The sequence below is a fragment of the Prunus dulcis genome, chromosome 8, assembly GCF_902201215.1.
Source record: "Prunus dulcis chromosome 8, ALMONDv2, whole genome shotgun sequence".
In the NCBI taxonomy this organism is placed as follows: domain Eukaryota; kingdom Viridiplantae; phylum Streptophyta; class Magnoliopsida; order Rosales; family Rosaceae; genus Prunus; species Prunus dulcis.
In genome coordinates, this window is record NC_047657.1 from 19,762,620 (window position 1) to 19,782,349 (window position 19,730).

Below are 19,730 nucleotides of genomic sequence, written 5' to 3' on the forward strand. Positions count from 1 at the left end.
GCTATCATCTCTCTCAGCCAAACCTACCTCTCTCTCAACCCTAAACCCTAAATCGAGCCAATCCTCTCTGCGCAAAACCTCCTCTCAGGCAAACCTCTGTGTCAACCGCGCCTCTGAGGTATTCCAGCAGCAGTTTTGCTACTTTCCGTAGATTTTTTAATTGTTTTTTGTGTATAAATTTCCTTTGTTTGTAATTGTTTTTATCTGCCAAATTCAGGTTATAAATTTCACATGGAGCAAAAGTTGATTTACTTAGGGGTGGGCATTCACCTTTCTCTCAAATTCAATCGACCTCTCTCTCACCCTCTACCTCTGTCGTCTCTCTCCTGACCTCACCCTCACCGTAATCGCTCTCATGTCCTGTCTCTGCCTTATATTTGTTTAGTTTTGAGTGTGTTTAATATGTTGATTTGTGTTGCTAGCCTTGAATCTGTTTCTGATTATTTAGTTCAATTTCTGATTTCTGATTTTTCGTTATTTAGTTTAATTTCTGATTTTTAACTGTGTCTTTTAGGTTCGATTGTTAGCCTTGAATATGTTTCAATTTATTTAATTGAGTTGTCTTGAATCTGTGTTTTTGGCATTGCATTCATTGTTTTATCTATGCAAGTTTGAAGCTTCGTCTTACAAATGCTAATATATGTTTTATATAATTTTAGAACAGAGCTTATATAGTTTGGTTTGCTTTTCTCTTTTTTTGGATCAGAGCTTATAAGATGTTTTGAATATGTGTGTTTTGATCTGTGTATTTGAGTTGATTAAGGTGTTATAACTTGTTTTGATCTGTTAAAATGATTTGAGACAAAAACTGCAAACACTTTCTTTTTTGGGTGAAATTAACAGACCAAATCAAAACGTTTACTGTGTTTTTGATCCTTACTGATTCAGTGAAATTATCACCTTTGGAAGTTTTGTTTTTGCAGGAGACTTCAAGAGGCATTGTCCCCCCATTGATTGATTTAGGTTTGATTAGCAGCAGTTCGTACAGATCAGCAGGAAATTTCTGGAGCAGCAGTCTGATGTGGTGGTGGTCGAAGCATCCTCAGCTCCATAAATTTCCTGCTGATCTGTACGAACTGCTGCTAATCAAACCTAAATCAATCAATGGGGGGACAATGCCTCTTGAAGTCTCCTGCAAAAACAATACACAGATCAAAACACACATATTCAAAACATCTTATAAGCTCTGATCCAAAAAAAGAGAAAAGCAAACCAAACTATATAAGCTCTGTTCTAAAATTATATAAAACATATATTAGCATTTGTAAGACGAAGCTTCAAACTTGCATAGATAAAACAATGAATGCAATGCCAAAAACACAGATTCAAGACAACTCAATTAAATAAATTGAAACAGATTCAAGGCTAACAATCGAACCTAAAAGACACAGTTAAAAATCAGAAATTAAACTAAATAACGAAAAATCAGAAATCAGAAATTGAACTAAATAATCAGAAACAGATTCAAGGCTAGCAACACAAATCAACATATTAAACACACTCAAAACTAAACAAATATAAGGCAGAGACAGGACATGAGAGCGATTACGGTGAGGGTGAGGTCAGGAGAGAGACGACAGAGGTAGAGGGTGAGAGAGAGGTCGATTGAATTTGAGAGAAAGGTGAATGCCCACCCCTAAGTAAATCAACTTTTGCTCCATGTGAAATTTATAACCTGAATTTGGCAGATAAAAACAATTACAAACAAAGGAAATTTATACACAAAAAACAATTAAAAAATCTACTGCTGCTGGAATAACTCAGAGCTTTTGCCAAAGTATCTGAACTTTTTGAAGGTAATACCGGATATGTTTAAGTTCTTGTAATTAGGTTTATGAGATTGGTTTTTACATGCTTACCAAAACTGGTTTTTACATTGATGATCATATGATCAGGGTCTTGTCGATTCTGACACCTTGCCACTCAATGTATCACAAGAAATGCTTCAACAACATAGCATTTTGAAGACAATTAAGAAGAAGCTCATTCGGAAAGCCCTTGATATGATCCGTAAACTTGCTGAGGAAGATCCTGATGAGTCCAATGACAAAGACGAGAAAGGTATGGTGTGCATGTTATTGCTTCTTGTTAATATTTGCAAGTGGTTTCCTTGTACTACTCTGTAAGTATTCCGTCGGAGCGTGCAAGTTGTTATATGGTACATTGATGTCATGTTTACTGCAGGCCAGTTAAGGCGTCCGATCATCCAGGAGAGCGCAATAAAGAACGCTGAGGTATGTTCTAGACTTCTTCCCCTGCACTTATAGAAATATGACATATACGAAGGTTGTGCATATGGTCTTTGTGCATTCATGATCTTCTTCACTTTTCAAATGGCCTTGGCCTGATACATTGTGACTTGAAGCCTGAGAATATACTGGTGAAAAGCTACAGTAGGTGTGAGGTGAAAGTCATTGATCTTGGGAGTAGTTCCTTTGAGACAGATTATCTCTGCTCCTATGTTCAGTCTAGATCATATCATGCTCCTGAGGTTATCTTGAGACTTGCATATGATAAGAAAATAGATACATGGTCACTTGGCTGCATCTTGGCCGTACTTTGTACTGGCAATGTAAGTGCTATGCATCCATATATACTTGTGATTAGATTTCTGTTTTTATTATCTAATACAAACGTGTGGATAATGGTTTATAGCATGTGGTTGTCATTTTAATTCTGTTTTCTTGTCTTGTCTTCTTATTCTCTTTTGGTGAGTAGTTAAAAACAAGATAAAACTAAAAAGAATATTTTTGACTTTGTTTGCTTGTCAACACAATTATCTGTTATTTGTGATATGTTAATATTAAGCTCTAACGTGACTGGTTGTTGAAGTAAATCCCTAACTTAACATGCTTCGATGGGTCTGTTGTCATTTCATACAACAGATAAAGCCCTAAGCATGCCATCATCCACCACACAGGCAAAGAAAGAAAGGAAAAAAAAAAGAAAAAGGAATTTCTTCCAAAACCAAAAAATGCCTACCATTATTCCAGTTAATTCTTCAACTTTATTGCAATGTCAGTAAAAATAAAAACAAAGTGTGCTCTTATCTTTGAATCCATTTAGTAATTTGGTTGGTGAAATGTTGGACACCAGCTCCTTAACAAACAAACTTTGTTAGAACTACAAGCTTTGCTACTTCTCGTCTCTTTTAAGTTTTTGCCAGAGAGTAATATGAAATATGCCCTTCTGGCCAGATTTCATCCTTGAAATGTACTGATCTAGTGAAGTCAATTTTCCGTCTGACTTGGTGCTGCCAAAGAGTTCAAAGATTGTCATTCAACCCCATGAACGTGACTATAAGGACGTTTATGTAAACTTAATAAGTTATTAAAACTTGAACACTAACCATGTTCTGCCATTTGAATGGACGCTTGAGAAAAAGAGTTCTTCTCTAAGATAATCGACTACCTTAGGTCAATATTCTAGATGGGGTGAATATCTTGATGAGTTGTGTGTGTCGGCTCTTAGAGGGAGCTCTTCTATTTATACGCATCACTCAAGGAGTCTTGCCCATCAAGAAACTCCTAGAGGTATCCTTATTGCAATAGAACAGTGAATCCCAATTCTAAAAGGATTAGAAACCCCTTTAGCCTTGTAATCCAATTAAAACATTGATACACAGCCTACTGGATGAGATTAGTTTGAGTCCTTGGTTACTCAAGAAGTCTTGCAATCCGACAATGATTAGAAGACCACTTAATGCGAGTTTAAGATAGTAAACTATCTTACATTCTCCCACTTGGTCAAATAATCATTGTGACTCAAGATTAATCACTTAATGGCCAATTTAGGACTTAAACTTCTCAGTTTCTTATCAAGCCACTGTCGTTGATGTAAACTCATATGGAACTGTCAAAGCACATTGAATAAATAACATTCAAGTCTTTTACAGCCACACATATAAGTCTATAACAACACATAAGGCTGCCAACTGAATTAGGATCAAAGAATTGTTGAGATCTGCCTTAGAATGTGCTTGATGATCAAAACAGTTCTTAGCTCACCCGTACAAGACTACGAAGGTCTTAATAAAATTATCATGGCTCCTTCATGGATACGAAAATGCAAAACACAAGTGCTAGCAAATTTTGCAGATTCTTCCTTCATCCATATGCCAAAACATTCATAAATTGAAAAACATGATTTTAAGAAAAACTTGAATAACATTATCAAAACAAAACCGTAAGGACAACTTCGATTGAAACTAGTTAAATGAACACAAAACTAATTCTGACTGCCACTAACTCCCACAGACTTAAACATCAAAACTCATCTGCAAACCCATGCTTCTAACATGCCTATGAAAAACATGATTATGCAAACCTTTGTTCAAAGAGCCTGCAATTGTAGAATCTTTCCCAATGTGATCAAAGTTGTATAACCATCTTGGATCTTCTCTTTTGCTGACAAAAACTTTAACTGCAGATGTCTCATACCTGACGATCTCTTATTTCCCTTTGCAAAATAAACTTCAGCACTGTTGTCATTCCACAACTAGATTATTCTCCATATGGATTCCACAACTCTCAACAGTGACATAAAATTCTTAAGCCACATTGCTATTGAAGTAGCTTAATAAACTGCTAAGAATTCAGTTTGCATAGTTGAGGTTGATATATATTGTTGTTTGATACTTCTCCATGCCACTGCTCCTCCTATAAACAAAAATACGATACCTGATATACACTTACTCTTTAGTTCTCTGCAAATGCCTCATACCTTCTTGCTTGATACCCAATGTGCTTGGCCTGAATTAGATTGAAACCTTCCAAGAACGCTTATGCAGAAAGCAAGGTCTGATCTTGTGCAAACTTTGCGCATACATCAAGCTTCCTACAAGTGAAGCATAGGGCTTGTCTTGCATTTCCAACTTCTCTTGCCCAATTTTAGGAGATTGTTCACAACTCAGTTTATCACCTTTTGAGAATGGAACATCATAACATGTGCAGTTCTCCATATTGAATCTTTTGAGTACCCTTTCTATATATCCTTTCTGTGATAGACTAAGTAATCCCCTTTATGTGTCTACTTATTTCAATTCCCAATACATAATTTGCTTCACCTAAATCACTCATCTCAAAATAGTTTGACAACATTCTCTTAGTGTCATGTAATAATGACAAATTGCTACTTGCTAAGAGAATATCATCAACATAAAGGAGCATGAAAATGTAATGTCTGAGGGAAACATGCATCTAATGCTTAGGAAATGAAATTTAGCCACAACCTATACAAGAAAAACATTCTAAATGGCGGATTCATTTTCTTCATATTAGTTTAGCTAAACATTTTTCATTTTAAACCAAGTATCTTAGCCTAGTCTCGTTTTCATTTTATTTACTACTACTCATCACCAGGGGAGGGGGACTATAATTTACGTATATGTCTCCTCCATCAACAACGAGATGAAAACTTATCGTTGGAAGTCCATTTTATATTTCTAGTAAAAAAAGGTGGAATAATTTTATCAATAAATTTTGTGAATATAAGAAGCTGGCTAGCATACAGAAAGGATAACAACTAATTAATTAACCTTTAAGTTTGTTTGAGTCAAAAGGTCGTGGATGAGATCATCAGTAGAGTGTGATTTGGCTGTCGTATATCCATATCTACCATGGTTTCTTCCAGACCACCAACAACGTCAACGCCCTTTTTGCTCCTGTCTGTTGTCGGACAATTGCCACCCGCCTTGACCACTTTTTGAGGCCTATGTCGTTTTTTCCCGAAAGATTTGGTGCCCAATGCGAGCTGACATGCGTTTTGGTAAACTAAACTGGTATTTATACGGATACATCACTCGTTATACCAAAGTTTAAGCTTCAACTTTGTACCTTACAATAATAATACATACCATACTTTGAAGTTTGAACACTAGTATATAACCTTACAACTCACAAATGGTCGAATTTATTGTAAGTATCGTAATACTGCCACCACGAAACGCCATAGATAGGATAGGAGGAGGCTCACTCAGCTCAATGTTTTGTTTTAGGCTTCTTCACAATCATCACGCTGCAGTGAGCGTGATGAGCACAATAGTCACTTACGCTTCCAAGAACCGCCCTGCACCAGAATCAAACAGAGCATTAAGATTTTCTGCAGACAAGTAATACCCTTTACCACCAAAACTACTCATGCCACAAACAGTCTAAACGAATTTATGCAGCAACTATTGGCATCTAAAACCCTGAACAAGACTTCAAATCTTGTTTGCATCCTCGATATAATTAACCGCAAATTATACCGTCGATAGTTCACAACTGAACCCTGTGAAAATTTAGAGATGGTTGTTCTTGTTCCACTCTAAAGATTAGAACATGTAATGATGGAATACCTTTTTATGGCTCCATAGCCATGACTACCGACAACCAAGACGGATGCATGGTGCCTGTCAACAGCGTCACAGAGAACATTCCTAGCATCTCCTTCCACCAACTCCACAGTGACATCAGTCACCTGCATAGAATATGTAATGTTCAGAAACCGGCTAGGGAAATGCAAGTTGTTCATAATCATATCACCTGAGGCTTGCAAGAGTAGTACTAGTATTGTCATTAGTTTCGGCTATATCTTTCTGGAATTTTTTTTTTTTAATTTATAAATTTATTGAAAAAAAAAAAAAACACTTGGGAAAACCACATTAGTCTTCTTCACAAATCAAAGTAAGCAAAACTCAGATGAAATGCCTGCTTCATGACATTGACATGGTGCAAATGTTTAAGTGATCTTAAATTTCATGAAAAGCAAAACCTTAACAATCATGTATTAAAATTAAAAGGAAAAAACTTTCATAATGCATCCCAAGAAAGAATTAAAACAAAATGAAAAGAAAAAGAAAAATACCGATTTGGTAGCGCAAAGTTGCTTAGCCTTGTCAGCAACGCGGGCAGCCATCCTCTTCAAATCAGCATCCACAATTGGCAAAACCTCCGCCGCTCCTACAATTAAGCACAACACGGAAATTTAGCTGATCACCTCCACAAAGATCACAATTAAATTAATTAAATGATTAATTAGCGGCTATGAGAAATACCAGGGCCTGCGAGGCCAACGACGGAGGAAGGCATGGACTTGGCGTGGACGATGACGAGCTTGAACGGAGACGTGGGACCGAAGGGCGCGAAGAAGTGGTCCAGAGTCCATTCCAGAGCGTAAGTGCTCTGCTCGCTCTCGTCGGCCCCGATCACCATCACTTGCTTCTCTCCAGTCGTCGCCATTAATGCTCTGGTTTTTCTTCTTTCTCTTCTTCGCTTCCTTGTTGTTTGTCTCTCTGTCAATAAAATAGCAGTCTGTAAGAGCTTCTTCTGGTTAAATGTGTCGGTTTGTTGTATTGTAGGAATTGATTCGGTTACGAGCTTTGCGTTGTTGTTATTCTGACAAGAGGTGAGTGGGACGGCGTCGTTTGGTACGTGAATATAGCTTAATTCCTAATCATTCGCGTTGCCTCTAGAAAGATAGAAACGACTAGGGGTGGAGGGAGGGAGGTTAAGGCAAATCCCCAGAGCCAGAGGTTAAGGTGAGTCTTTCGTCAGCACAGTATAGCAAATTATAAAATGAAGGCGCAACGCAAAGCGATTATTAATAGTGTGTTTGTTTGTTATGGAAGAAAAGAGTCCACTGATTTGTTTCTGTGGGCTAATGTAGCAGCAGCCGCAGGAAAGTGCTACTGACCACTCGTTTGGTTTTTTCTTTTCTTTTCTATTTTTCTATTTATTTGTGGTTAACATTTTCTTTTCTTTATTTGGTTTTAGGACCACCGATTGGATTTGGTTCACATCATATAATAATAATTTATGCAACTTGAACTTAGCTGTAAGTGTAATGTGGGCGATGATTTAATTGGGCCTGCCTTCATACTTTATTTTTTACTTGTTTAAATGGAATTCTGGACCAAGAGCCCAAAAAAAGAAATGGCGTAATTTGTCAGTGCCAGTGTCCTACCAATTCACATAGTGTTACAATTCCACTTTTCACATGATCCATGAACTCACGGCTCCTCCAACAACAGATACCCCATTAGGCACCACCTAAAGGGAGTTATAGTCAAAAGAAATGGGTTTATGTTTGTGATGATGGGTCAATTGTTTATGCATTTGGTTGGCGCTCACCATTTTCTAATATGCTTCTGTTACTTTTCCTTTGATTTAAATTATATTTAGTCATTTATGGGTCAGTTTAGGTGGCTGCTTGTGATCAGCTTTCACCACTCATTCCCTGACTAAACTCACACTCACCACCAAAGAATTCAGATAATGATGGCTTTAGGCGCTAGTGATCGTTTAGAAATGAAACACGTCCAATTGATATTGTCTAAATCAAATTTTAAATATAGATATCATCATTCATAGCTGTTAAAAAAAGACAAAAGATTCCTTACTCAGAACAGAAAAGATGTGCAATGGAATGGGTTTGAAGGCTCCTACGTAATCCTATGAAGTAATGTTGTCCAAAGGAAACATACATGAGAATCTCCTTTTGCATATGACCGACTCACTCAACCCACAGACCATAAGCAAGTGCTCTCGAGAGACAACCCATAGTGGCTCTTCCACTTCACGAAATGACCAGAAAATCCATCTTTTTATTCTCATTTCCGATTGACGAGAATTTTTGGGTGCATGAGCTCTTCTCAGTGTGGAATTAACTTACAAGTCACAAGGCCCCACCCACCAACCCACATATATACATACAGATACAGTACTTGAGAGAGGGACTATATATTATATTGTAAACATAGTCATAATGTGGTAATTATATCACGCATACAATGAAGCCATATATCGTGGCATAAACTATTCATATTGACATATATAGGAATAGCAACAGTTTGGTGACAAAAATCAAAGGTTTAAGATTAAGTAAGCACTCACTCACTTGTGTAGTGATTTGGAGCAATTGTTCTTTCAAAGAAGGTCTTAAATTCGAGTCCTAACATCCATGGTGTTGTGTATGTGAATTTATTCTTAAGTTTGTAGCTAGAATGACTTGGTAGAGTTAGGCCAATCCCCATGGCAGTATGGATAAGATTAAATTCACTGGATTGTACTGTACTGATTATATAAGCATCCCCGATTGCTTGCTTGCTAGCTATTTGGCTCTGTTTGTTTGTTTCTGTGTGTCTTTACGCTATGTGGCTTTATATGAGATTACATACGGTGAAAAAGTTTATTTTCTTGTCCCTTCTACATTGAACTATTATTAATTATAATTAGGCGAGCAACATGGTAATGACATAATAAAATGTGCTCATCGTTGACACAGGAACCTGGCCAGATTGCGACAGCCCAAGTGCATACGAGGACGATACCTAAGACGAGTTTTGGTGTATAATTATTTTGTACACAATGTCATATTAATGTATCAGAAGAAACTTTAAAAGGACTAGGCGCTACTTTCGTATACGAGACGAAATCGTGTGGAAACGTTTCTTTATTGAGACTTGAGACCGCTGGCGGGGGCAGTTTCCTTTCCATTTGGGTACCTAGATCGCTTGATTTGGCTTTGGCTTCTTGGCTCATTCGCCGTGACCCCACATACCAAAAAGGTGTCTCCCACTAGCTGTCTATCGCGTAAAGCAGCAGCCCTTTACACGTGGCAAAATAGCTGGCTATGTATTGTCGTACGCGGTTTACGCCCTTGCTCTTATCGTCGTGATGGTGGTGAATCGTGAATTGATAGATAGAGCTCCTCCAACAATTTTTATTCCTTTTTTTTTTATGTTGACAAAAAAGAAAACAATTTTTTTTTTTTTTTTATCATTGAATAAATTTTATATCCCAAAGTCAAATTTAATTTTGTGTTTTTTTGTTTGACTTTTGGGTTGGTTAAAGCTGCGTTGTCATGAAAACATTAAATTGAGATGGTTGGATATCTCAATTTCCTTTCCTTTCCTTTTATTTTGTTTGCTACCAAAATTCACATGATCCTCCTCCTTGTCTTTCAAATATTACGTATACATGATACATGTGATGATGGTTATCTTCTTTTCTTCTTCCTTTTTGGCCAAGTATTTTTTTTTAATGAAATTTTTTTTTTTGGTCTTCCAATATTTACAACAAAAATGAAGGGCCTAGAATTATCATAGAAAAAGAAGGGTCTAGAGATTTTATCAGAGTAATTTTTATCAAATAGGAATCAATCGAGCATCTAAAATATAGAAGAAGAAAAATGGCAAGTGTCACATCTACGGTCTACCGACCTACCCCAAGTGGAGGTGGAGCATAACGAGCATACATTATTTGTTGTTGCATTGTATTATTAATCTTGATTTGGAAATGTTTTCCCACATGGATTTACCCCAGAATGAAAAAGGTTTTCAAATCTGTGGCTTCATTCACTCAACTCAAATTGACATGTTAAGTCTGTTTTAAGTTTCCGAGAAATTCTTGAAAATTTGACTTTTTCTCGGGAATTCAGTGCTCACTTAGCATATGGATGATATAATTCGTCCTTTATATATCATACGTCTTCTTCAAGTGATAGATATAAACCGTTAAAACACATCTCTGCACACAGCCAAAGACACAACACCACCTCGTCACCGGAGAGTCTCAGAAAAAGAAAAATACCATTTGATCCATTTCATTAGTGATATTTAGCATTAAGGAATCAAAAAGTTTGCATCTTTGGATTTCTCTTAGACCCATCTCTGTTTTTCTCTAAATTTTAATTTAAAGCCAAGGATTTTTAGTGGTCATTGATGAAAAATGAAATTCTGCAAGAAATACCAGGAGTACATGCAAGGCCAGGAGAAGAAGCTACCTGGGGTTGGCTTCAAGAAGCTGAAGAAGATCTTGAAGAAATGCCGCAGGGAGGACACTCATGAGGTCCATGACGTTCGAACATGCCCTGACCATTGCCCAGGTCATTTTGAATAGCATGTTCTATCTATCTATTTCTGTTGAATCATCATTCTTCAATCTCTTTATTTTGGGTCTAATTGTGACAGTAAATTTATCAACTTTGGTCCATTTCTTGGATATTGGGATTTGATTATGCTGGATGTATCTTTTCTTCAATCCCATTGAAATTCTTTGACATGATCTTGCATTCGTATTTATAGCCAAGTTGGAGGATAAATGCAAGAAGAAAATATTTAAGGCCGTATTGATGTCCAGGGCATATGGAATCTGTTTTTACTTCCAAATTTGAAACTTTTTAACCCACGATTGGTTCACCTGCTCACAGTTACTAGTTATTTAAAGAAGTAAAAAGTTTTGTGTCTGGCAATGGTTTTATGCTAATGTTTAGTTTGAAATTTTGAATTGTGCAGTGTGTGATGGGAGCTTTTTCCCTGCCCTTCTCAAGGAGATGTCTGCAGTGGTAGGCTTCTTTAATAAGCGTGCCCAGAAATTGCTTGACCTGCATCTGGCTTCTGGCTTTCGTAAGTACTTCTTTTGGTTCAAAGGCAAACTTCGAGGGAACCATGTTGGCTTAATTGAAGAAGGCAAGGACCTTGTTACTTATGCACTGATCAACGCCATTGCCATTCGAAAAATACTAAAGAAATATGATAAGGTATACAACTTGCACTTTTTGAACACATTTAATTTATCCCGAGTTTTGATAATCTAGTTGAATGAATATATTTTGTTTGTATTTTGAGACAGATTCATTACTCAACGCAAGGACAGGCCTTTAAATCGCAAGCTCAAAGTATGCACATTGGAATCCTTCAGAGTCCATGGCTTTGCGAGCTTATGGCTTTTCACATCAATTTAAGGGAAACCAAGACCAAGTCAAGGAAGACACCAGCCTTGTTTGAGGGATGCTCCCTCAAAATCAATGATGGGAAACCATCTCTCGCCTGCGAGCTCTTTGATTCTGTCAAGCTTGATGTTGACTTGACATGTTCTATATGCTTGGTAAGTTTCAAGATTTTTTATTTTTCACAGGATGTCCTGCATATCTATCATTCATTTTTTACTGCATATTTTTGTTGTTCTGCACTGAACTGCACATCATTTAATTCTGTCTATGGATTCAATTTTAATATAAGAGGTTTCAAGAACTGAGCTTGAAATATTATAGCACCCTCAAAATATTACCCTTACTCTCTCAAATTGAAAAATTCTTCTATGCCTCATTGTTATGAACTAGGAGCAGAACTAGGAGCACATATGGTTGTTATGAACTAGGAGCACCTATGGCCAGTTTTTAAAGTTTGACATCCTTAAACGCAAACTGCATATGCCATGCCCTATGGGTTTGATTTGATCAACTCAAACTTAAAGCTCTGGCAGGTCTCTAGTCTAGGACTAAAGAGACATTATCTTTTCGCCCATATCAGCAACGTGCATGACTGAAGTAGGAGTTGTAGAGAAGAAAACATGTTGCTATTATTATGCTTCATTCAAGGTTCTTATTTAATGATAGTTCTTCTTCTTTTCAGGACACAGTTTTTGATCCAGTTGCTCTCACATGTGGTCATATATTCTGCTTTATGTGCGCTTGCTCGGCTGCATCAGTGACTATTGTCGATGGATTAAAGGCTGCAGAGCCTAAAGAAAAATGCCCTCTATGCCGAGAGGTGAGCATTATCTCATTTTCCACTTGGAGCTATACTCTGGTAGCCTTTGTACCACAAACAAAGGCACAAAGTGCTTTAACTTGTGCTTACTTACCATTTGTAATTTGTTTATATTGATTTCAGACAAGAGTGTATGAGGGTGCTGTACACTTAGAAGAGCTTAGCATGTTGCTTAGCAGAAGGTATGTTTTTGCCCCCCATATTACTTACTGTGCATCCTTATTCTCTAGTGAATGACCTATAAATTATATATGCAAAATTCTCATCATTCTTATTTTGTTCATATTGAACAGCTGCCATGAATACTGGGAGCAGAGGCTCCAGACAGAAAGGATAGAGAGGATTCGGCAAGCAAAGCAGCACTGGGAATCCCAGTGTCGGGCGTTCATGGGGGTTTAAGTGCTGTCTGTTCACTACTTGGGGACCATTTTGCCCTTCTTTTTCTGCCTTACCCACCATGGAAACTGTTACGACAGATTCTTCGTGCTCTTTTGGAACCCATTTACAGGTTATTTTTCCGTTGGGTTCCGTGACCCACCGACTATTTTGTAGCCGTGTGTGGATGTTCTGTTCCTTGTATGTAGCCTTCATTAACGCTGTACATATAATTTGTTTTTAGTGTTACAAGTTTTTGGGACTTAACGTTGCGGTCATTGCTTGCTTAATCTAAGTAAACTTGGTCTGTTATTAATGGATTCACAATCTGTTCATCAATTTTGATTTGGAGTAAAATTTGCATCCTTGTATCATGTCGTAAATTAATGGTGCTAGAAGAGATGGGTACTATTGATATGAAAAGGAAAATGTTTGATGCTAAAAGAGATGGTTAGAGTTGAATGGTCCCCAAATTGGGTCCATTATGAATTTATGTAGGCTTTGCTTTGTTTCCGTGCTGAATTTTTATCTGGGTATTTCTTTGCGACCCTTTTGCCTTTTAGTAATTTGCGTAAGAATGGTTCATCTGGCAAGGACTTGTTAGCCAAACGGCAGGAAGAGGAGCGGTGCAGGAGGAGACAATCTTCCCTACCCCGTTGTATCGAGAAAGGGGAAATTCATGCAACGGGTGTAGGAAAGTACTTCTTGTGTCCAAGATGTTTGTGAACAAGGTGATTGATAGGAGGGGACCACATGTTCGAATCTTACCCCAATTTGGAGCATTTGAACGACCAAGACAACCTAACCAGAGAAGACAATGTCTTCATGCCAGAGCAGGTTGAGGTCGATATCCATAATTGATAGGTCGGGAGACGGCCATCAGCTTAAAGAACGCGACAGAGATACAAAATAGTTCTAAATACAATCACAATTTTACTCATACAACATATACGGTTTCATGTTCTTATTACAATACAGTGTGCAATCATATACTCCCGTCATTCAAAAATTTCTTTAGAACAATTATATTAATCATTCGACAACCAAAATTCTTTCATAAGTCAATAAGATATAACGTATTGAAAACGAGGAAACGACCACATTAGGGATCGAATCACTTTCACGAGATTGCCATGCACGACTGAGCTTTTCTCAACGGATCAATACGGGATTTTTATCTTTATGCACGTGATACCTTTTGCATAGTTTCTCCAAAGTTGCAACAGAATGCTGCATTGCATTTAGTTTTGTATCCATGAACATTCCCTGCAAAGCAACAATTCCACCTTAAGCATGAAGAAAACAACTTTACGACTTCAATTTGTAATAGAATATAAGCTTGTATACCACCTGATAGTCGTCTCCATACTTCTCAATGAGCCGACCAATATAAACGCGTTGCATGGCCGTTAATGGTTGCAGTGGTGCAGATTTTCCATCTCTCCGCTTTTTCCCTAGACTAGATCTCAAATCTGTATGAAACAAAGAAAGTTGTGTAATCGCAAGTTTCACACCTTTGAAAGAGAAGAAAAAAAACAAGCCAACAAGTTCCACAACAAATAATTTATGCAATTCAAAATAGCAGTAAATCTAGGAGTACTGGTTTCAGAGCTAATTTTAAGCAGGACCTCCCCAACAGCATTGTCAGTTTAACCGCCAAGTTTGGGATGGATTGGTGTGGTTCCCCTATAGTGATATTTAATTTCACTGTATTTCTTGAAATCAAATACACACAGTCCATTTCTTAGGGCAGAAGACAGAATTTTGGTTCTTGCAATCCAGTTCAGCCTCTACATCATTACATTCTAAGGGTCTTTATACAGTAATTAACTGCAGCACCAACGGTAACGGATCACCTTACAGAAGTTTGTCAGTCAACAAATTGACCAGATCACCTAAACCAAACTTTTTGGGCTTTCAGATTAACAAGTACTTGATCAAATTAAAGCCAAACTCAATATAGTGATCTCTCCATCCCATCAAATTATTAAGTATTTGACCATTCTAAAATTTATTTCAACTTTCGTCCGGGAGTGCTGGATTTAATAACCCTGTAAATTGTCTGGGTTATTCCTCATACTTTTCCCTCCAAACGAAAGGAATTTTGTGTAGGGCTAAAAGCAAACTGACTACCCCTCAACCTCAAGCAGATAACTTTATCCTAAAAGTTCAATCTTTCCAGTAAACCAATTGGAACTTCAATTGCAACTTCCCTTAAAAATCCACAACCAGTTATTTCATTAAGCACTAAGCTTTCAATTTTGTATTTCAGCCCAAGAAACGAAATGACCAATTTCTAATTCAGAAAAAGATTACCAATTTCTAATTCAGAAAAAGAGAGTAGAGAGAGAACTGACCGTCTTCTTCGATGTCGCTACCGTCGACGGGCTCATCTCCCGAAGGAGGCGGAGGAGGGACCTGGAGAGAATCGCTTTCGATCATGTGAGAGGTTCGAGAGCGGACGCCGAGCAAGTTAGGGTTAGAAACGAAGCCGAAGGACTTATAGTTTTCGATAACAGTGCCCTCGGCGTCCCATGAGGCAGAGGATGGGCCTTGTTGTTCCAGTAAGGCGCGAAGCTTCGGAGGTAGACAGAAGGCTGCCTTGAAGACGTTGGGCTTCCTCTTCGGCAGCGCCACGCGGACCTTCGTCCTCGATTGCTTGTACTTTCTTCGTGACCTTCCCATCTCTCTTTCTTTCTGTCTCTCTGTGAATCTGTCTCTAGGGTTTATGCTCGGGATTTAGAATAGGATGCTGTATCTCTTACCTACAAGGGCTACAACAACACCTTAAACGCTGCGTTTCGTATTGACGCTTTTTAATGTAAAATTGATTAGATAGCTGCTCCATTCAGGAAGGTAAAGCGATATCCTATTCTAAACCCTAGCAATATATTTAATTTAGAGTACTGTTATTTTCACAAACTTGTCATATTTCTCCATCTGTCTTATCTTCAAAATTTTAAAAATAAATTTATTGTAAAATGACTTATAAGGACTTAGATAAAAAACCTCACCTTTTACGAAAAGATTACTATAAAAATAAAAAAATAAAATTTTTTTTTTTTTTTTTTTTAAAAGGGCAGGCAACTGAAACTATGCTTACTATGACAAGCTCATCGCCAGAAAATAACCCCATTTTTCATTCCTTATGCTATTAGAAACATAGGGTCTGCGTTGCTTGGTATTGATCTAGGATTTATGGAACCAAATTATTTGATTTTGACACTGCTTCTGCTACTTCAAATTACTATTTCTATGCTGTTTGCAAATCACACTCGTCAAGGTGAGGCTGATTTGATGATTGCTGGGGAAACGAAGCTGCCTTAATTCCCATAGGCAATAAGAATTTACTTGGATTAACAAATTAATTATTAGCAAAGTGAATTACTCTCTTATGTAATCTGGAAACCAGATAGCATTGTGTTTTTTACCTTCCAAATTTCTTCATCTGAATAAATTCCCACTGGATCAATGCTGCTTCTCACAGTTCCTTCAAAAAGGACAGGTTCTTGAGGAATGATCCTGAGTGAGACCTGATATCGCGAAGCCCTATTGTGGTTATATCAATCCTGTCGATAATAATTTTGCCTCCTGAAGGTTCCACCAGCCTAACGAACACTTGGATCAAAGTTGATTTCCCGCTCCCTGTTCGACCAACAACAACAACACCACCAATCTTTTCACCCCTGTGAATGCTTAGACTAACGCCTTTGAGAACCAAGGGTGTATTTGGACGATATAAAAAGAACAGGGCTTATTTAGCTTGAGACAAAGCAATGGAGATGACCAAGTAATGACAACTTGCATGCAGACCACTTCATTTGTCCGTCCACTACACTAGCCATAGAAGATGTACTACAAATATACCATTTGGGACGACAAATGGCTAGAGTGTAGCAGCTCATGGAATGTAAGATTTGACTTTATTTGTTCAGAAGATATAAACAGAAATGAAGGTAAACTACCTGCAATCTGAACCTGTCCTTTTTGAAGGAACTGTGAGAAGCAGCATTGATCCAGTAGGAATTTATTCAGATGAAGAAATTTGGAAGGTAAAAAACACAATGCTATCTGGTTTCCAGATTACATAAGAGAGTAATCCATAGCCTCAAAAAACAATAAGATTGAATTATAAAATTTGTTTGTATATGTTTGTCCTCATCCACTTACTTAGATGAAACAATGCTGTATGTTTATTCACATTAAATCTTAGTTTTCTTGGAGAGCCTTGAACACTGCCAACTTAAAGATGCGGTAGCTGCAAAACCTGATAAACTCAATTCTTTAGGTATGTGACTCTCCCCATTATTTACTCTCGGGAACTGAAATGCTAACTTGCATTAGGATTTGGTACTGACTGTTTCCATCAAATTAAGTGGCTGATGACGACGACAACTGGAGCGTGGGGCAAAGACAGCTTCTCTGTTTGGGGTGAGTTATGTTGAAGCACAGCCAGCTCTTGTTCATGGACGAGGCCACGGCTTTAGTTGATTCACAGACGGATGCTGTAATACAAAGGATCATCTGAGAGGATTTTGCTGCATGTAAAATAATCAGCATTGCTCACAGAATACCTACAGTGATGGACTGCAAGAGAGTTTTAGTAGTAGATGCAGGTGGGTGTTCTCTCCATCTTGTCACGGTCGGCATTTGTTTACCACATGAAAATTGTAGCTCATGTTCCTATTTTTAACAGGACTGGCTAAAGAATTTGACAAACTGTCCTGCTTGCTTGAGGGACAATCATTGTTGGGGGCATTGGTTCAGGAGTATGCCAACCGTTCATCAGGACTATAAGCAACCATCTTTGGTTTCTCTATCGTTGCTTCCGGTGATTCCTTTTGTGCTTGCAAATCTTCCAAGAATCACCTGCCTGCATTTGTCCCTCCCATTATTAAAATAAGAAGAGGCCCTTCTCAGCTGTGTATGGGAATTATCAAGACAATACTGCAAGTCCAAGTCAAGCCTCCCTTAGACTTGTGGCAAGTAGCAGCTAATCTACTCCAGTTACCACCTACATTTCTCCATTCTGTTTAGAATGTATTTAGATGAGAACATTAAACTTATGCTTCTTGACAAGGGGAAAATTCTACGGTGGGCGTGGCGCATGGATGCGCCCACTGTTATGGACCTTTGGATGAATAGTTGGTGATGTGGAGTTATCCCGGATAAATCGGTTGTCGTAGGTAANAAGTAAAAAAAAAAAAAAAAAAAAAAAAAAAAGAAGAAGCAAAAACTCTCCTTCAGTCTGACATTTCAAGTCGAGTTAGCGCAGGGTTTCTCATCTCTCTCTTTCCTCTCCTCCTCCTGTGACGACTAGACATCGCGACGAACAAGACTCCTCTCCTCTCAGGTATCTCTCTCTTTCTTCTCCATAATTGTCTCTCTCATCCCTATATCTCATGGTCTCTCAATCTCCTTCCCAGGCTTCGTTTCTAAACCAAACCCATACCAAAAATCTCAGTCCCAATCTAAACCCCCCATGTTTCAGCCTTCACTCTCCGTCTCACTCGATTCTCTTTCTCTATAGCTATGGCTTGCTTTCTCTCTCTCTCTTAGATATGAGCACCAAACGTGGGTGGGCACAAATCTGTGCATGTGGGAATCCTTTGAAATAGAAAGTTTGGGGTTTCAATTTTGTTAAACTGAAACCATCTTAGCCAGAAAGTTTAGTGATGGGCATTCTTATGGGCTCACTCTCCCTATGCCAAAAGATAATTTTAATTATTCAAGGTTTGAGTTTTCTAATTTATATTGTAAGTTTTAGGTTTTAATTTTGGGATATGGTCTGTGCAGGTTTTGATCTTTTTAATTTGTATTTGGACCATTAATTTGGAGACAAGGTGAGGATTTCATATTAGTGTTGAACTAGATGCAGATTTAGTAATGTCAGCTTCTCTTGCTCTGCTAACTCTCTCTCATCCAAACTTCACTTCACAGGCGCTGCTCCATCTCAGCTAGCTCCCTTTCTCATATCAATATTAGGTACGAATGTGGCTGCTTCCTCCAATTCCTCTGTATTTCAACTTGAATTTATAGAATTAGGTTTTGTTTGCTGTTAAATTGGGGCGTTTGTTCTAATTGAGCTGTAGGAGGTTTGTGGGGTAAATTGAAATGCTTGATAGAGGATTTTAAGGGGATGCATGATGTTGCAGATATTATTTTGCCTTGTGTTATAAAATATCTCAGCTGCTTGGTCTTTTAACATTCTCCTTGTGCATATGATTTTGTGCGTTTGAACCCAGGCTCAGAATTATTTTTGGGCGTACTTGTGATGATGAAATGAAATCTTGGTTGATGGGGGTCAGATTATTTTTTTCCTTGGGAAGGATGGGGTAAATTAGTTCCTCTGTTTTTCATTGGTGATGTTACTTCTTGTAATAAACTACCAATTAGCTTATTTCAACAATGTTAAAAGTGGTTTGGTTGCTGTTGACGTAATTTTTTTGTAATAAATTCTGATGAAATAGGCAATACATTCATTATAATTGCTTTCTTTTGAGATGATTGGTTTTCTATGGTGTGGCCCTTTTTCGGGTCTGCAATATATAAATTTATGATAATCTGGTTGCATTCTCTCTCTCTCTCTCTCTCTCTCTCTCTCTCTCTCTCTCTGTCTCTCTCTCTCTCTGTGTTTTGGTATGTTTTTAGCGTGAAATTACATCTTTTTCTCTTTTGAATATAAATTTGGTCTGTTTTTAGTTGGTCAAGTATTTATAAGCTCGAAACCAGTTAAAGTTCGAATTGTGAATGATGAGATTTCCATTTAATTTGAGGGATAAGTGAGTCATGACCCTGCAATTATAGTTTTAGGAGCTAAATG

At 37.7% G+C, this 19,730-nt stretch overlaps 3 protein-coding genes and 3 long non-coding RNA genes across 7 annotated transcripts; 4 read left to right on the forward strand and 2 right to left on the reverse strand.

The window, feature by feature from the left end:
• Positions 1 to 6: 6 nt before the first annotated feature.
• On the forward strand, positions 7 to 2,677 carry LOC117612138. Of its 2 annotated transcripts, XR_004583305.1 has the most exons (4): positions 7 to 118; positions 1,711 to 1,796; positions 1,896 to 2,061; positions 2,185 to 2,677. It is a non-coding gene; the product is annotated as an uncharacterized LOC117612138 (long non-coding RNA). The 2 variants fall into 2 exon arrangements; XR_004583304.1 differs by lacking the exon at positions 7 to 118 and having other exon boundaries at positions 1,658 to 1,796.
• A 2,770-nt stretch (positions 2,678 to 5,447) lies between these two features.
• LOC117612139 (universal stress protein PHOS34) lies at positions 5,448 to 7,567 on the reverse strand. The gene is made up of 4 exons (XM_034340886.1): positions 7,037 to 7,567; positions 6,847 to 6,941; positions 6,338 to 6,459; positions 5,448 to 6,066 (listed from the first exon to the last, which is right to left on the reverse strand). The coding sequence occupies exons 1-4, from the start codon at positions 7,218 to 7,220 to the stop codon at positions 5,979 to 5,981; spliced, it is 489 nt and encodes a 162-aa protein (XP_034196777.1). The 5' UTR covers positions 7,221 to 7,567; the 3' UTR covers positions 5,448 to 5,978.
• Positions 7,568 to 10,185: 2,618 nt separating this feature from the next.
• Positions 10,186 to 13,281, forward strand: LOC117637216 (probable E3 ubiquitin-protein ligase BAH1-like 1). Its single transcript, XM_034372056.1, has 6 exons — positions 10,186 to 10,866; positions 11,276 to 11,520; positions 11,613 to 11,867; positions 12,395 to 12,532; positions 12,656 to 12,714; positions 12,826 to 13,281. Exons 1-6 carry the CDS (start codon positions 10,710 to 10,712, stop codon positions 12,929 to 12,931), a joined length of 960 nt encoding a protein of 319 aa, XP_034227947.1. The 5' UTR covers positions 10,186 to 10,709; the 3' UTR covers positions 12,932 to 13,281.
• Positions 13,282 to 13,854: 573 nt separating this feature from the next.
• Positions 13,855 to 15,706, reverse strand: LOC117637218. Its single transcript, XM_034372059.1, has 3 exons — positions 15,265 to 15,706; positions 14,258 to 14,379; positions 13,855 to 14,173 (listed from the first exon to the last, which is right to left on the reverse strand). Exons 1-3 carry the CDS (start codon positions 15,590 to 15,592, stop codon positions 14,060 to 14,062), a joined length of 564 nt encoding a protein of 187 aa, XP_034227950.1. The 5' UTR covers positions 15,593 to 15,706; the 3' UTR covers positions 13,855 to 14,059.
• Positions 15,707 to 16,890: 1,184 nt separating this feature from the next.
• On the forward strand, positions 16,891 to 18,005 carry LOC117637222. The gene is made up of 3 exons (XR_004587165.1): positions 16,891 to 16,959; positions 17,252 to 17,523; positions 17,604 to 18,005. It is a non-coding gene; the product is annotated as an uncharacterized LOC117637222 (long non-coding RNA).
• Positions 18,006 to 18,129: 124 nt separating this feature from the next.
• On the forward strand, positions 18,130 to 19,395 carry LOC117637220. The gene is made up of 3 exons (XR_004587163.1): positions 18,130 to 18,260; positions 18,704 to 18,750; positions 18,848 to 19,395. It is a non-coding gene; the product is annotated as an uncharacterized LOC117637220 (long non-coding RNA).
• Positions 19,396 to 19,730: the final 335 nt, after the last annotated feature.

What these genes read in the sequence shown, in the direction of transcription:
- LOC117612139 (XM_034340886.1), bottom strand. Translation starts at nt 7,220, where the DNA reads ATGGCGACGACTGGAGAGAAGCAAGTGATGGTGATCGGGGCCGACGAG. An exon ending in CGTTGGCCTCGCAGGCCCTG is followed by an intron (nt 6,942 to 7,036) that starts GTATTTCTCATA and finishes GCTTAATTGTAG; the next exon opens with GAGCGGCGGAGGTTTTGCCA. An exon ending in AACTTTGCGCTACCAAATCG is followed by an intron (nt 6,460 to 6,846) that starts GTATTTTTCTTT and finishes TATTCTATGCAG; the next exon opens with GTGACTGATGTCACTGTGGA.
- LOC117637216 (XM_034372056.1), top strand. Translation starts at nt 10,710, where the DNA reads ATGAAATTCTGCAAGAAATACCAGGAGTACATGCAAGGCCAGGAGAAG. An exon ending in TGACATGTTCTATATGCTTG is followed by an intron (nt 11,868 to 12,394) that starts GTAAGTTTCAAG and finishes TCTTCTTTTCAG; the next exon opens with GACACAGTTTTTGATCCAGT. An exon ending in AGCATGTTGCTTAGCAGAAG is followed by an intron (nt 12,715 to 12,825) that starts GTATGTTTTTGC and finishes CATATTGAACAG; the next exon opens with CTGCCATGAATACTGGGAGC.
- LOC117637218 (XM_034372059.1), bottom strand. Translation starts at nt 15,592, where the DNA reads ATGGGAAGGTCACGAAGAAAGTACAAGCAATCGAGGACGAAGGTCCGC. An exon ending in TAGCGACATCGAAGAAGACG is followed by an intron (nt 14,380 to 15,264) that starts GTCAGTTCTCTC and finishes TGTTTCATACAG; the next exon opens with ATTTGAGATCTAGTCTAGGG. An exon ending in AGTATGGAGACGACTATCAG is followed by an intron (nt 14,174 to 14,257) that starts GTGGTATACAAG and finishes GTTGCTTTGCAG; the next exon opens with GGAATGTTCATGGATACAAA.